The 16756-nt window shown below is 37.9% G+C and overlaps 1 protein-coding gene across 1 annotated transcript in view; it reads left to right on the top strand.

The window, feature by feature from the left end:
• The window catches only part of NEIL3 (nei like DNA glycosylase 3), a 53706-nt gene extending 51585 nt beyond the window's left edge, over nt 1-2121 (top strand). The window contains exons 9-10 of the mRNA XM_023226906.1: nt 22-196; nt 1829-2121. Coding sequence (XP_023082674.1) covers nt 22-196; nt 1829-2011 — 358 coding nt within the window. The 3' untranslated portion in view covers nt 2012-2121. The remainder of the gene's footprint in view (nt 1-21; nt 197-1828) is intronic.
• Nucleotides 2122-16756: the final 14635 nt, after the last annotated feature.

Raw genomic sequence — 16756 nt, 5'->3', positions numbered from 1 at the left:
CTTTGTAACCTGTCATTACAGTGAACTTCAAATTAATGTGACAGATGGCCCTCGTACCTTCAATCCTGACGGCCCTCGCTGCAGCAAACACAACCGCCTCTGCATTCTCCGAGTTGTGAGGAAGGATGGGGAAAACAAGGGCAGGCAGTTTTATGCCTGCCCTCTACCTAGAGAAGCACAATGTGGATTTTTTGAAGTATGTGTAAGATTTATCTAGCTTACTAAAATGTAATTAAATGCTTTGGTTATTAATGTATAACAAATAGCAATACTTTCCTAGTTTTACCTTTTACCTTTTAATTTGAAATAACCATATTGGCATTCGGTCTAAAGCTTGAATGTTGAGTAACTTAAAATTCAGATGTTCAGCCAAAAGAAATTTAATAAAATAATAGCTATTATATTGTTAGAGTGTATCATATTTATAGTCACAAGTCTAGAAGTGTTGCCCTTAGCTTGTAAAGTTAGAAAGACACTGAGTGACTAGTAAATACTAGTAGTACATATGTGGCTAATAATCCAGGGTGAGAATTTGTTCTTCCTAACTTCAGTGCTACATCAAAACCTTTGCTTTATGCATTGGATAAAGGTTTATAAGAAAAACAACTTACATGCCTGGGATTTACAGTAACCTTATCAAATCCCACTTAACTACACTTGACCCAAAAAAGTGATGGCAGAATAGCAATTTAGCTATAGGTGATTCCTCATGCCTTCCCAGTCTGTGGATGTGTCCCTAAAGATGAACCTAAGATAGGAGATAAGAACCTCAGGTCCATTTAGTCAGTCTCACTTCCAGTATTCCTCAGTGTGAGCATCTCATCAGGCCGAGTGTGAATCTAATGGTCAGAAATACATATTTTTTTCTAGTTACTCTTCATCTGAAATAGAACTGAAAAAAAGAAAATATTGATATGTTTCAGTGCTGGAGCAAAGATTTTCTGGTTGGACTTTTTGAAAACTCAAATGTCTGTCTTCAGTGTGACACTTCCTTAAGGAATTTCCCAGGGAAAATTGGATAATATCTTAGACCTCAGTCTCTGAACACAGTGTGACTCGACCCTACAAAATTCACAGATTTCCTCCTCAAGAAGCTTTCATAGATGTAATGGGAAAAGATTATTAGCAATATTCATGGTATTGCTAAAAATATAGTAGCCTTTTTCATATCTCTCTTGAGGTCAAAATTAGTAAGAATAATATAATATAATCTGTCTAATTTAGTCTGGATAAGTCTTTATTTGATTCTTTTCCTAAGGAAGTTTAATATTAAAATCATGACAAATCTTTGATCTTACAGGGTTTCTTCTTCTTCTTGTTTGGTTGCTTGGTTGATTTTTTTTTTTTAGAGACAGGGTGTCACTATGTTGCCCAGGCTGGTTTCAAACTCTTGTGCTCAAGCTATCCTCCCACCTCAGCCTCCCAAAGTGCTGGGATTAAAGGCATGAGCCACCACACCTCGCCTGATCTTACACTTTGAACTAAAACAGACCTATGGCAGGGATATTGGTGATTACAGCAAGATTTTGGTAGTTTTCAATTATTCTTAATAAAGTGAAGAAACTTCTGTAAATATACCTTTAGACAAAGGGAAGCTCAGAATTACGTCCATTTTCTGCGTGATTCAAACAAATGTGTAAGAGACATGCTTCTTTTAGGATATAAACTTTTTTAAAGGCAACGACTAATGACTTGTCTATTTTACAATGTCAAATTAATGATAACAGCAGTGAAGACTATACAGCACTAATCGCATGTGCCTAGGGTTAGCCTGTACATCATGATAACTTTTATATAAACTTGTAAAATGTACCTTTTTTTCCTGCAGTGGGCAGATTTGTCCTTCCCATTCTGCAACCATGGCAAACGTTCCATCATGAAAACAGTATTGAAGATTGGACCTAACAATGGAAAGAATTTTTTTGTGTGTCCTCTTGGGAAGGAAAAACAATGCAATTTTTTCCAGTGGGCAGAAAATGGGCCAGGAATGAAAATTATTCCTGGATTCTAATATCTGTAGATTCTCTGGCATTTAATCTCTTCAAACTGTGTGTAATGTTTGGTCCTCTGTTTCATAGAAAAGTTGTAGAATACCTATGATACGTTGAAAAGTTACTGCAATATTTGAGAACTGTTCTTTTTTTTTCCTTTCCATCTTTGGTGCCATCTTTCCGTCATTGGCTATGTGTTTTCTTTTTGCCTTGATGAACGTTTAGTGATGACAATAAAGTGTTTTTAGTACGCTCTTAGTCTCTTGTAACTGTGGAGAAGCAGAGTTTTTGGTTTTTTTTTTTTTTTTAGGAAAGGATTATGCAACACAATAAAATAAGATATTCTGTCTGTAGTAAATATATTTCTCATGTACAACCACTATTTATAATATATGATTAAAGAGATTTCTTGTTTTATTAAATAAAATTTAAGAAATAAGATCTTCTTTATGAACAAGTCTATTTTTAAAATTCTGTGCAACCAACATTAAGTTGCTGTTAGATGCTAGGGCTATGCCAAACCTTGTATGACTTCACATTTGTGTTCTCATGTAAAGTGATGGGGACGCAGACTATAAAAGTAACATCTAAGAAAAGAAGAACTTGGGTTTAGGTGTTTAAAAGAGAGGTTGATTTGTATTTTTCTAATGCCCTCTCCCCCCTGCTTTTATTTACATTTTAGCACAGATCACAATGATTGTTCCCCCTCAATAAAAAGTCACTCATAAGGTGTTTCTGCATGCTTGTCCAAAAAAGTCCTTTCAGAGCTGGTTGAATCTATTTTTTTTTTTTAAAGGACAGCATGAAGGTGGCTTGAACCACTTTCCCATTCTATCACTAATTTTTTCATTCAGAGCTATAGAAGTTAATAGCATATGAAATTATTGGCAAGAACAAAACATATTTTATAGTTTTATAAGTGTTTTGTTTTGACTCTACACTGAAAAGACAGGACCAACCTAGGATGAATGACCTTCACCCAAATTGCTCAACAGGACAATGACTCTTCAGATCAGGAGCTGGACTGGACAGTTGACAGTCTTAGCTGCCCTGATGTGAAGTACGTAGGGAGTACATTAAGAAGGAAACTGCAAGCTAATTGCACAATAAACAGGAAAAAAGGTCTACTGCAAAAAGGACTTCCATAAAGTCTGGTCTTCAAAAATGTGTATATTAATTACACAGAAATGTAGGTAAATGAAACAATAGGTTATACAATAAACTTAGATCCCTATCCTAATAAGAAATGTTCAGGATCTATATGAGGAAACCTTTTTTTTTTGAGACAGGGTCTCACTCTGTCCCCCAGGCTGGAGTGCAGTAGCATGATCTCGGCTCACTGCAGCCTCAACCTGTCGGACTCAAGCGACCCCCTAGCCTCAGCCTCCCAAGTAGCTGGGAATACAGGTGTGTGCCAGCATGCCAGGCTAATTTTTGTATTTTTTGTAGAGATGGGGTTTGTCCTACCACCCAGGCTGGTTTCTTCTGGGCTCAAGAGATCCTCCCACCTTGGCCTTCCAAACTGCTGGGATTACAGGTGTGAGCCACCACGCCTGGCCTGAAGAAACTTTAATCTGAGGCCCAAAGAACCAGATGCATTCTAGTTCAAACGAGCAAAAACAAGTTCTTGTTTGGAAAAATGAGTGTTTAAATGACAGCGTTCTTTCAGACTTCTATTATAACGAAATTTCTCATAAAAAATCTCAGTGGGGGTTTCTGCCTCCTTGTGTCCTGGTGAGCTCCAGCTGAACCCAGCCTTCCCACAGACAACTCTAGATTCTGGACAAAATCAAAAGCACTGCTGGAGAGTGAACTAAAGCAGGCAGATTCTTGAAGGCTGTGAAATTTAGAAGAAAGAATTGACTGGAGGTGATTTCCCGTTTTTGACAGCTTTTGTCCTGAGGGCAGAACAAAAACAGAATCAAGTAGGCCAGCCAAAACTTCAGTATAAAACCTGAAGTATTTCTCATCTGCAGAATCGGCAGGCAATTTTGGCAGCCACAGCCACAGGGAAGTAAGGGGGAAATCTCAGAAAGGACATGGAGAGGGGAGCCCCACATTCTGTGAAACTCTGCTGATGTCATTAACCACTGAACCATATATGCATGGGACAAACTGAACACAGCAAGCTAAAGATAAAAGCTGAGCCAGCCAGGCACAGTGGCTCACACCTATAATCCTAGCACTTTGGGAGGCCCAGGCGGACAGATCACGAGGTCAAGAGATCGAGACTATCCTGGCCAACACGGTGAAACCCCATCTCTACTAAAAATACAAAAATTAGCTGGGCATGGTGGTGCGTGCCTGTAGTCCCAGCTGCTCTGGAGGCTAAGGCAGGAGAATCGCTTGAACCTGGGAGGCGGAGGTTGCAGTGAGCTGAGATCTCGTCATTGCACTCCAGCCTGGCGACAGTGAGACTCTGTCTCAAAAAAAAAAAAAAAAGGCTGAGCTGAGATATGATCTGCCACGCAAGAAACAGATGTTGTAGTTTGAATCTAACCAAATTAATCTGCTGCTGAGATCAATACATCAACACTCTTTAGAAGCCGACAGCAGGTCCTTGAATAACCAACCCTTCATTCGACATCATTTTGTTGTAACTATGAGAAAAATATCACTTTGAGCCACGGCCACTATCTGTGTGGAGTTGGCATGCTCTCCGCATGTCTGCATGAGTTTTCCTCTGGACACTGGGTTCCTCCCACATCCCAAGGATGTGTGCTTTAGGTGAACTGGCACGTGTGTGTTCATGGTTCCAGTGTGAGTGTGTGTTGGTGTGAGTTGCCCTGTCATGGGAGGGCATCCTGGCCAGGGAGAGTTCCCACCTGGTGCCCTGAGCTGCTAGGATAGGTTCCCACCACCTGCAACCCGGAACTGGAATAAGTGGGTTGGAAAATGAATGAATATGAATTACAGGAAAATAAAAATCTGCCAAGTTTACAATAATCATACAAATGCACAGCAACACAGTACAAAACATTTGCAAACATTTATTCTGTGAGTTAACTCATCACCGCTACTACCACCATCAGTCACTCCAAAATTCGGGTAACTAAGAAAAAGAAAAAAAAATTACTTTGACTGCAGTATGGAGGGTGAATGAATTCATTCACCAAAATTTGAGTAAATATCTTGTTTATAGTAATCTTTCTTCAATATATTTACAGCTCACATTTATTTTGGTGTTTAACATTAGAAGTCTATTTAGAAGTTTGATAATGTTTCTCTGACCAGAAATATGCTGTAGCAACTTAACTCTGGTTTATATCAATTAGCCTTTGGGAAAATTAGTTCTGTTTTACATTATTTTGCTTCAAGTCGTTGTTTCCATGAACCTATCAATGATGTGAAGTGAGAACTTACTGCATGCCAAATCCAGAGTCTTGACCACATAATACCTATACTATTCAGGATACAGTCCAAAACTACAAACATGAACAACCAGAACAATGCGACCCAGTTTTAGAGGAAAGACGATCAGCCAAGACCCACTCTAAGATGACCCAGATGTTGGACAGTAAGCAAAGATTTTAAAGCAGCTCTTATAACTATGTTCATTGAAGTGAATTCTAAAGGGAAATAATACCAGGTAGAAATCCAAATATTTATTCAAGAGGCAATACAGAAAATATGAAATTGCAAATACCTAAAGGAATATAACATATTTTTTCCTCTTAGTTTCTTTAAAACATACGGGACTTTTAAAGCAAGAAATGAGCTTGTGAAATTTACAATACAGGTAGATATATGTGACAACTATATCATAAAGGATGGAGAGATTGAAGGACCTATTATATGAGTTTTCTACATTTTATGTGAAGTGTTACCATATTGACTCTAATTGTACAAAGTTAATTATGTATTTTAAATATCTATTACCAAATTTTGGGAGTTTTCAACCATTATCTCTTCCAATACTTTTTTTTTTTTTTTTTTTTTTTTGAGATGGCGTCTCGCTCTTGTCACTCAGGCTGTAGTACAGTGGCGCGATCTCATCTCACTGCAACCTCCGCCTCCCGCATTCAACCAATTCTCCTGCCTCAGCCTCCTAAGTAGCTGTGATTACAAACATCCACCACCACACCCGGCTAATTTTTGTACTTTTAGTAGAGACGAGGTGTCACCATGTTGGCCAGGCTGGTCTTGAACTCCTGACCTCAGGTGATCGCCCTCCTTGGCCTCCCAAAGTGCTGGGCTCACAGGCATGAGCCACCACGCCCAGCCCCCAATACTTTTTCAATCCCATACTCTCCCTATTCTTCTGAGACTCCAGTGATACAAACGTTAGATTATGAGATTGTTATTGAGATCCCCAAGGAACACAGCCCAGATCCCTGAGGCTCTCTTCATTTTTTCCAGTCTATTTTTCTCTCTCTTTTGTTCCAACTGAGTAAATTTTACTGATTTGTCTTCAAGGTCACTGAATCTTTTCTCTGTCATCTCTACTATTGAGATCATTCAGTGAGGTTTTATTTCAATTACTGTATTTTCCATTTCTATTACTTCCACTTGGTTTTTTAAAAATATAACTTCAGGGAGTTTTTTGCTAAGATGTTCTAGTTTTTTCCCCTTTGGTTTCAGGAGCATGTATAATTGATTCTTGAAGTATTTTTTTGATATCTGCTTTAAAATTCTTGTGAGATAATCCCCAAATCTGACGAATCTCAGCGTTGTCCTCAGTTGAGTATCTAGTCTCATTCAGATTGCTGTTTTCCTGGCTTTTGGCATGACAGGTGATTTTTTTTTCCATCATATCCTGGATGTTTCAGTTATGGTAGGAGAGCTTAGATCCTATTTTAATCTTCTAGTTTAGCATGCCATCAGCCTGTTTAGGTTTAGTGTGTAGGTTCTGGCCTGCATTGTAGGCTTTGGTTTCAATGACAGTGTCATTTACAGAGCCCTTGCAATGCAGTTCTGGTCTCCTTTCGTCTGGTGTTGCTGCGGCTCCTTATCAGTCCCCACTGGTGCTGTCTGTGGACACAGCTGATCCCCTAGGTTGCCTGCTGTTTCTGGAGTTGGGGAGAGCAGATGTCTCTGTGCCTGTGTTTCCTTGTACCACTCGGTGGAGAGAAGCAGTTGCTATTGTCCCATATCAACTGCATTGACTCCCACAGCAGCAGAACCTGGACAGGGTTGTCAGATTTCAGAGCCTACATCTGTTGGTCCTTGTGCTTAACTTGGGAGATGCTGTGTGGTCTGCTGGTATTCATCTCTTTGGAGTTTATCTGCCCATTTCCTGGTATTTCAAACCAGTATCACAAGAATATAAAATATTTCAACGATGGGAGAAAAAAGTGAGAGTCAGATAGAATATGAGGAAGACGGTGATTTCGAGAGTCACTGTTTATTGAACCTTACTTTGCAGCAACCACTGTGCTGAATATTTGCCACAGATTACTTCACTTAATTCTCTTGACCACTCTGTGTGATAGACTTTGTTGCTGTTGTTGTGGTGGTGTTGCTATTTCTAATTTTTCAGTTAAGGAGACCTGGCCTGCTGTAGGTTAAGTAGGAAGTGTGTCTGTCACACAAGCCATGGTTTGAATGAACTTTGTGACACACTAATGCCCACACCCTGAATAAGCTATTCTCCTTTTCATTTATTAAGGAAAAGTAGCTGTACCCAGAATTGCATGTCTTTAACACGTACAAATATCTAAGAATCACCTAAGTAGGAAAAATAAAGGGAAAAAATACACAAATGAAAATAATTGTGGTATGATGAGATTATGGTCATTTTTCTTTTCTAACATTTATGTTAAATTTATGATGTTAAAATTCCCATAAGTTCATTTTAAATTCTAATTATACATTTTAGTTCCATTATTTTATTTAAAAAAATCCATTGTTTTCATGTACTTTTCTACAGGTACTTATCATTGCATATTATAGGTTATCAGTATTAGCAAATTGGGCGAGGAAATGAAAAAGCAAGTGTTCTAATGGATTTCCCAAAAGACGAAACTTCTTCTTTTTGTGGATGTCTTTACAGCACTGACATCTTTTCTGGAGTATACTATGGTCTGCCTTGTGTTGTATTTGTCCTCTCTGCGTTTCTTAATGTTCACTTCCTTAAGAAATTATATATGACTCTTCCTTATTCTTCATAGAATCTTACCAAGTATTGTACCTTGCACACAGTAGAAATTTGGTAAATAGTTGTTAAACTTTGTAGATGGAGGTTTAATGTAACGTCAGTCTATTGAACATTTTTAACCTTGTTACCACTATTCAAACATGAAGGCAGTGAAATGTCATTGAAAAGAGTGTTACTGGTTTATTATAAAAAAGAAATTCCTCAGTATCTAAAAGCTGTTAAATCTTTCCAGTAATTTAAATGAAAGTCCCTTTTTTTGGGTATTTTCTAGAACTTTGCTTACAGATAGACAAGCCAAAATTAATAAAATCAAAGGACATGCATTTAGTACAAGGGAAAGAACATACAAAAATAATGCTGCCTTACATTTACACTGTATTTAGGGATATATAGAAATGAGTAAATATAATTATATCTTACAACGCCCATGACTCTGAACCTCTTCATTTTTTAGAAAACAAAGCCAACTGATTTAAATAAATGTTTAATTCAATTAATCTCTGTTGAGCACCTACTATGTGAAAGATTCAGGGACAGTTATTTTTAAAGAGATCTTGTAGATCCATAAATAAGGTAGAAATGATAAGTGAAATAAGCACTTTAAGCAAAGTGCTAAAGGTTGCAGAGAGGGAAATTTCACATCTGATTCAGGAGCTAGAAGAGCTTCAGGAAAGAGATAGGAAAGAGTTGACATGTCACCTTGATGAGGATTTGCATACGTAGAAGGGCATCCTAGGCAGTCGGCACAGCATATACAAAGATCTCTGAGAGCAGCAGCACAAGGAGGTGTCAGCAACAGAAATATTCGTGTTTGGCTAGATCATAGGGTATGTGAAGGAAAACAGGGAGATAAATGTGTAAAAAGAAGAATCAGTTCCCACCCTGGGATGGGCTAGTTCTGTGTTCTGAGAATATAAGAACAAACAAATCACTCTCTCTCCTTAAGGAGCCCATGGGCAGATAAGTACGCCAATGTACACTGGGATACGCGCTAAACTAATGACGCAGAGGAACTCAAACAAATGAAAACAATGATCAATCCTGCCAGTGGTGTAGGAGATGGTATGCACGGTGGTTAGTCACTCAGATTGAATCCTGGAGTCAGACTGCTGGTCCCAAGATCTGCACCAGCCCTGACCATGACCTTGACGTTACGACCTTGATCTCAATGCTTTACTAAGTTTTGGCTACTGTGTGCTAAGTCTTAGACGCCTCATCTGTTAGATGGTGGCAACAACAGTTCAGTTCTTACAGGGCTCTTGTGAGGATAAAATAAAATATCCACGTGAAGGTTTAGCACTGGCAGTTAAAGCTCTTGAGTTAATTTTATTATGTTTATCATGAATAGCCCTGCTACTGTTATGTGTCACAACTATTCTCATGGAATGTTTCAGAGAGGAAATAACAATGACAATAACCTTAAAGAAGGACTTGAACTACACCCCACAGCAAGGGGACTAAGGGTCTCCTTAGGAGGAGAAAGGAACAGTGCAAAAGCTTTTTTTGTTTAGGGAACAGAGTCCAGAAGTTCAAAAAGAAAGTATTTGGAAGAGATGCTGGGGTGAGTATTATGGTTCCAATGATACATCAAAAATTTAGAAATAGAAAACATGTAAGAACTCATAAAAGTCCTTCATACATGACAAATTTTGAGATCCAAAGCCTCAGATCAATCCAGGCATATATTATATTCTAGATAGAAATCATGTATCAGAACAATGAGTGTTATTACCAAAATTAATCTCTTTCTCTCTCTACTTCTTTGTAGCAGAGATTGTGGCTCAAGTGCATGGAAACACTGAATATATAGTGTTTCTAGAGGAGCAGATTGTAGGGTCACATGGTTTCATTCACAGTGATGGATCCAAGTAGTTCCAGAGTCACATTTGAGAAAGGGTAAAACCTGTTCTCAAAGGAGGATCTGGGGAACAGCAGAGAATGGAAGAAACCTATTGTTCTACTTTCTATTTATTATTTGAATCATATTGGCTTCTCTAATAAAAGAGTAATGAGGGAGGAAAAAGGAAATTAAAAAGAGATGAAGAGCTGGGTGCGGTGGCTCATGCCTATAATCCCAGCATGCTGGGAGGCCAAGGTGGGCAGATCTCTTGAGGTCAGGAGTTTGAGATCAGCCTGGCCAACATGGTGAAACTCCATCTCTACTAAAAATACAAAAATTAGCCTGGTGTGGTGGCAGGCACCTGTGGTCCCAGCTACGTGGGAGGCTGAGGTGGGAGGATGGCTTGAGCCAGGGAGGTCGAGGCTGCAGTGAGCCATGATCATGCCACTGCCCTCCAGCCTGGGCAACAGAGTGAGACCCTGTCTCAAAAAAAAAAAGAAAGAAAGAAAAGAAAAAAGAAGTGATGAAGAAGAAAGCGAAGACAGAAAAGAAAAAAAAGATCCTGTGACTGCGAACAGAAAGGGAAGGATGAAGAGGAACACCTAAAGTATATATATTTATGTGGGCACTTGGCATCTGTTTTTGGTAATCAGAAACACAAATATATGTACTCAACAAAAGAACAGTCTTCTAAATTTTTAAAACTACATACTAGCATTTTGTACTGAATGCTATCATAAAATGCAAAACTACAAAACAAATTCAAAGTCTCATTACAACAATTCCATATCTACCTTCCATATTAACATATCTATGTCACTCCCAATCGCTAGCATGAACATCTTGGTTTACATATTAATAAATACTTGTCTGCTTGTAATATGCATCTATTTTTCTCATTATTATGTTATCACATTCAGCTTATTTGGCATCATTTTAAAGAACTTATTTTGCTGTCAATACCAGAAAACAATTTAGGAAACTGAATAGAGCAGGAAAAATGTTAAATCTATGTACTTGAGTTAGTTATTGACTCATTAGTTTAATAACTCATTTTTTCAAACTAGAATAATTTAAATGCATTAGAAATGATACACCATTAAAAAGTGCCTTCTTAAAATGGTAAACACTGGATCTCGGATCTGAGTTTGTAGTTATTACTTATTTAAAATAAACAAGCAAATTCCATTGAGATACGGTCTCATTTTCAGGAATGGTCTATTAGCAGGCAGCAGTGAGTACAACAATTAACCATATCAGCACATTAAAGCCTAATGTGTAAACTCAACATAGCAGCAAACACATATCCTACCATGGCCTATTAAGTAATCAGAAATGATTGCAGATAATTAGCCCAGGAACAGCTGCATAAACTCGACTATTCCATTTTTTGTCAGACATGGAGACTTCGAGTGGAAGAGAGGTTTATGAGGTATGCCTTGAATTGGGTGGGAGTACTACTATAAAATGAGGGACAGATTCTCACGTTTGATGGCATAGTGCCATTTTACATTGTCTTCTGATCACACTTCTAACATCACATAAATATTGTTCTTGAGTAAAAAATATGGAAACAAAGATATTACCAATGATTTAAGAAACTTGTAAAATTGAAAGTCGAAACACGATAAAAAGCAGAAGCCAGTTAGTAAATTCCTTTAATGAGTGTGTATCATTCATTCTTGTTTGTAGTTTCAGTTCAAATTTGATTTGTGCATTCGCATCTGTTCTTTCTGAGTGACACTAAATACAGCACCATTGGTAAATATATATTTGCATTTGAATTAATATATATACTTGGTAAGTATTTCTTTTCTAAATTAAAAAAAAGTAGTCTCCTTTTTTTTCTATTCCTTTTTTACAAAAGAAAACATGCTAGGTTGAAGACGGCAACTATCTGTAGAAATCTGAAAGACTGATATAAAAAGAAAGAATTATATTTATTCCATGCATGTCCAGAAAAACAGACCTAAGATACATGAGTTTGATTTTTAAAAAGAAGACTAAAATTCCAAAAATTAGAATTTTAAAAAATGAAATGAAGACGCTGTGAGGTGCTTAGCTCCTGCCGGGAATGTCATCAGAGAAACTCAGCGATTAACCTCCTACAAGGGTAGATGTGGTTAGAAGGAACCTCCCTCAGGTTCTATTAAAGTTTCCTTCCCACTGTAATATTCTAGGAACTAAAACTAAAGAGACTGAAGTCCTTCAAACACAACTTTGCCCTGCACTTGTCCAGAGATCAGCAGTGGAGGGGAATGCCACCTCTTAAAGAAGACTGTGGAATCTATGTTTATCTCTGCCCACTATATCCTTAAGTTTGGACATTTAGCTGACCTTCTCTTTTAATGTGGGTCTCACTGATTTGCTGTGTCATTTTCCATACAATTCAGTTAATTTAAAAGTTCATCTCTCATACCATGCATTAAAATAAAAATTTGAACAATTAAAAAAACTAAAGAAAATGGCTCAGAATAAACAAATATATTATCAATGGTGCTAAACTTTTGCAGGGTAATTTCTGAATACTTGCATTAAAGACTTTGTATCATGAAATTACACTTAGCACATGTTTATTGTTTTTTGACAGACAGTTTTCAGTTTATTTATAGGCCTACCAAGGATAAAATGGATAGATAAAATTAGAAACCATAAATTTCACAGAAAATTAGTTCTACTATATATAGTTTACGTTTTTTTCTCTCTAGTTATCCTTATTTTTATAAGCGTTCAATCAACAAATGTTTAAGTGCATGATGTCAATGAGGCACTGTGAAAGCATAAATAAAGAACAGTGCCTCAAGGAGTTTAAAGCCTTTGGGGGGAATTGAGCATGCAAAGTAACAATTCCAGCCCAGTGTGACAAGGACTACAGTGGAGAGAGGTAGGGTGCAAAGAGAAAACAGGACAAAGAACGCCCAAGGCAAACTGGAGGACACAAAGAATCTTCACAAAGGAGGCAGCACTGAAGAGATGGGTAGTTGCCAACTTCAAGCAAGAAGAGTTTAGGAGAAGCCTGTAAACAGAATTTGTAAAGGGCTACTTTGCATGGAAAGGAACTAGCACGTTATAAATATGAATGATAACGGAAGCTAAAATCAACCCACTCTAATAATGGTAATTGTTTTCATGCTGTTTATTCATTTCAAATTATTACCTGTTCTCACCCAACTTACCAAGACTGGGTTTACTATCACCACTGTTTCCTAGAGCAACACTTGTAAGTAAAAGTGCTAATAAAATGTGGACTGGCAGCATCAGCACCAGCTTACAGCTGCTTAGACTCTCCGGGATTAAGGCCCAGGAATTTTTGCTCTCCAACAACCTCTCCTGGTAATCCGTGTGCATTCTCAAATTTGAGGACCCTTGTCCTAGAGGAAACAATATTTGCATGTGTTTTATACCAGATTTTCATATACTATATTAGAACAGACATGTGAGACTTCTTTTTTGAAATGTGTCGTAATACGTGGGTTAATTCATTTAAAATGGAATTGAAATGTGAGGTTGAAAAAAGAACAGTGAGTGCAGTGGGAGTCAGGCAACCTGATTTCTCATTTCAGCTCTGCCACTAAATAATCATTAATAATAATAATAACAAATATGATTGCTAACAAATATATGAAACTCTGCCATGACACAGAACTTCTCTTGGACCTCAGAATCTTCAGCCATAAGACAAGAAGGTTGCATTAGAAGATCTCTAAAATCCCTTTCCAAATCTAAAATACGTTTCTAAAAAAGTTTCCGCATTCGCCATTTGCATAATTAAATAGTATAATCATCCCCAATCTCTTTTCACATTACCTCCAGTTGTTTTCAGCTTCTTGTCTTTTCAAAGCAGCACTGAAAAGACCGCTCTCTGCTGTTTCCCAGTCCATCACTTTTAAATCTGCTTTTCTTTCTGCCCTCTCTCTCTTTTAGGTCAGTGGTTAGTTTACTATACAATTGTTTAAAATGAGGTATTCTTACTTTTATACATGTAAATTCCCATGAAAATTGCTTGATTAAAACTCCCCGATAGACTTTTAGAAGAATACACAACAAATTGTACTCATCTCAGACGTGTGAAGCACCCTGTCTTGAAGGTCAATTGAACAATTCACAGGGGCTGGAAACTAACAAGAAAAAAAAGTTTCACTGAAGTTAAGATAGAGAAGAGAAGATAGAGAAGCTAGCGATCCAGGGGAAAAATGTAACACTGCTGTTTGTGCACAAGGCCTCTGAGTTTCCTTTTCTCATCCTTCCTGTTTTTCCCTCCCTCCTTTCCTTTCTTCCCCTGCTTCCTTCCTTTCTTCCTTCTTTTATATCTCTTTTGTTGATGCTGATTTTCTATCTGTTGAATTGCTTTCACACCAAAAATCTTGCTTATGTAAACTATAATCTTCAAAAAGGCAAGATTTAATAACCCCCATAACATTTAGTGAATACCTCTCAAACAAATAATTTCTCGATAAAAGCTTAAGGGAAACACACTTGAAGAACAAATGCATAATGCATTATAATCCTGGCAACAGTCAATTAATTGACTTTCTTTACAATCTATGAGTGCTTCTTCCCAAAACATTTTATTTGTATTTTCACAAGGAGGTACATTTTTTCTTTCACCTATCCACTGCTTCCTCGGCTCCTGTTGCCTGTTCCCTAGGATCTGTGACTGAGGGGCGGACATACGCTGGCGCTTTGCTTGTATCTCACACACTGCAGTGTTTCAGCACTTCATATTTTATGTCCTGGCTCCCCATCTCCTAACGCATTCCTGGGTAATGCAGCTTCTGCCTGAGTGCCCTTGAGGCCCACTTAGAGCATGTGCATGGTTGATCTAAAACTTTTCAATAACCCTTCTCTGCCTCAGATAGGAAATGACAAGAGAATGCCCTATTTCAGCATCACATTGCAATCATTCTACCTCCATGCCTTACGGTCTTGCATCCTCAAATTGGTCTTATCTGCTATAGCTGATTGTCCAGTGCTCTCCAGTGGGGCTATAACCATAGCACATTTCCAGCACCCTCATTTTGTTTCAGGAATGAACATAGATAATTTTGATCCATGGTCAACTCCAGTGGTGAAAATCTTCAAAGCTGTTATCGGTTCAAAAAAGATCGGAAGTAGTTCATTTCTAAATAGTACATCATTTCTGGAATGTGGATTACTATGTAAGCCTCTCTTGATGCCACTCTTAAAGAAACATGAGCAATAGTCCTTCAAAATGGTCTCTACGCAAATACTTGTTTTGTCACAGATCATTTTTGAGCTACTTATTGTCACCCACTTTATTCACAATGTTAGCCTAATTTTACTCCCTTTACTAACTGTATTTATTCCCTCATTCTTTCTCTTTTCCCTTCGATAAGATACTAATAAATCAAACAAAAGAATCCTCAGAAAAGCTTTCTCTAAACCTCAGGTCAGTTGGGGAGCACCTGTGATTTTTCTCAGTTTAGATAAATCCTGTATATGTTCTTCCTAGAAATAATCACAATTATAATGAAGTCATGTAAATCTTGTTATTGAATATCTCTCTTTCTTTTTTAAATGAATGCTCTAAAAGATCATGGATTTTCTCTTCTTCAACACGGAATCCCCTGTGCCTAGGCCAGTGGCTTGAGTGTAACTGGCATTCCATAAATGTATCTTATTCCTTTATTAATTTTCCTAACTGCTCTTTGCCTGTTATTATATTTCTAAAAATACAGTCCTTGGCATTTTGCTGCTTTGCTGGTAAAGGCATTCTCTCCCTGTAGGCAAATGGACACACGAATAAAGCTTCTGAAATCCAAATTACTATGGAAACAGCCCTTGGTTCTACCAGCCTGCTAAGTGGAACACAATGGTCACACCTCTTACACTGGAGGGAGCTGAAGTCACACACAAATTCTGGCTTCTCAGGTTCCCCATTTCCTTATAGACACCACCCCCCCCCCCCTTCATTAGAACTTTTTTTCTTCAGGTGGGTTACAATGCAATTGATTGTGATTAGAGTACTTAATCTATTCACTATAACTGATTAAGTTACTGCTTGATTGTCTTACAGCTTCATCCATTTACTGTGATTAGATTGTTGCTAGAAATATATGGGTACAATCAAGCTTCTGCTGTTGTCAAATTCCTCAGGGTGTTTCTGAATTTCTCCACATAATCTTTTTGTCTATTCCTTGGGGTATGTCATTTCCACAGATAACTAATCTCATCTATTACGTTTTGAAACTTCTTGATTTTATTCTGAGGGCAACTTTATCTCAAAACTCCTAGGGTGACTTTCCTGCCCTCCCCAGTACTAACCATGCCTGACAAATAACTTATGGGGAGCACCAACTATGCTTTTCTTTGCCTTTCCTACTGTCTATTCCTTCATCTCTGAGAGGTGGTGGCAGAGATTCATTCATTTATAACTTCTAACAAAGAGTAGGAGACCTTTGTGTGAATTTTTCATCAGAGGTCTGGAATACAAGTTATGCCAACATCTTCAATATATTAGAGGAGCAGAACAGGCAGAAGCACAGTTTGTAAAGATAATAACAATGAAAAAATTCGGACTATGCAATGCCCCACGTTAAGAAAAGCACATATGCACAACTCAGTTCATAACCAACCGCTTGCAACAGGCTCACCTTTTCCAGGGTGAGGTGGGGTCAGTGGTGGCTTGCAGCACACTCCAGCTTTCCCAGCCATGGCAATGAGGCTTCAGAGACAGAGAGAGGCTCACTTTCTAGCGTGACAAAGTTGAGGCCAGTAGGCTCACTACGTTTGTTTTTTTGGGAGGTCAACAGAGCAATGAGGTATGTCGTGTTTGTTTGTGTATTTGACTTTCCAGAGCCTCCTCTT

This window comes from Piliocolobus tephrosceles, chromosome 3 (assembly GCF_002776525.5).
Source record: "Piliocolobus tephrosceles isolate RC106 chromosome 3, ASM277652v3, whole genome shotgun sequence".
NCBI classification, from domain to species: Eukaryota; Metazoa; Chordata; class Mammalia; order Primates; family Cercopithecidae; genus Piliocolobus; species Piliocolobus tephrosceles.
This window is presented reverse-complemented; position numbering and strand designations above follow the sequence as displayed.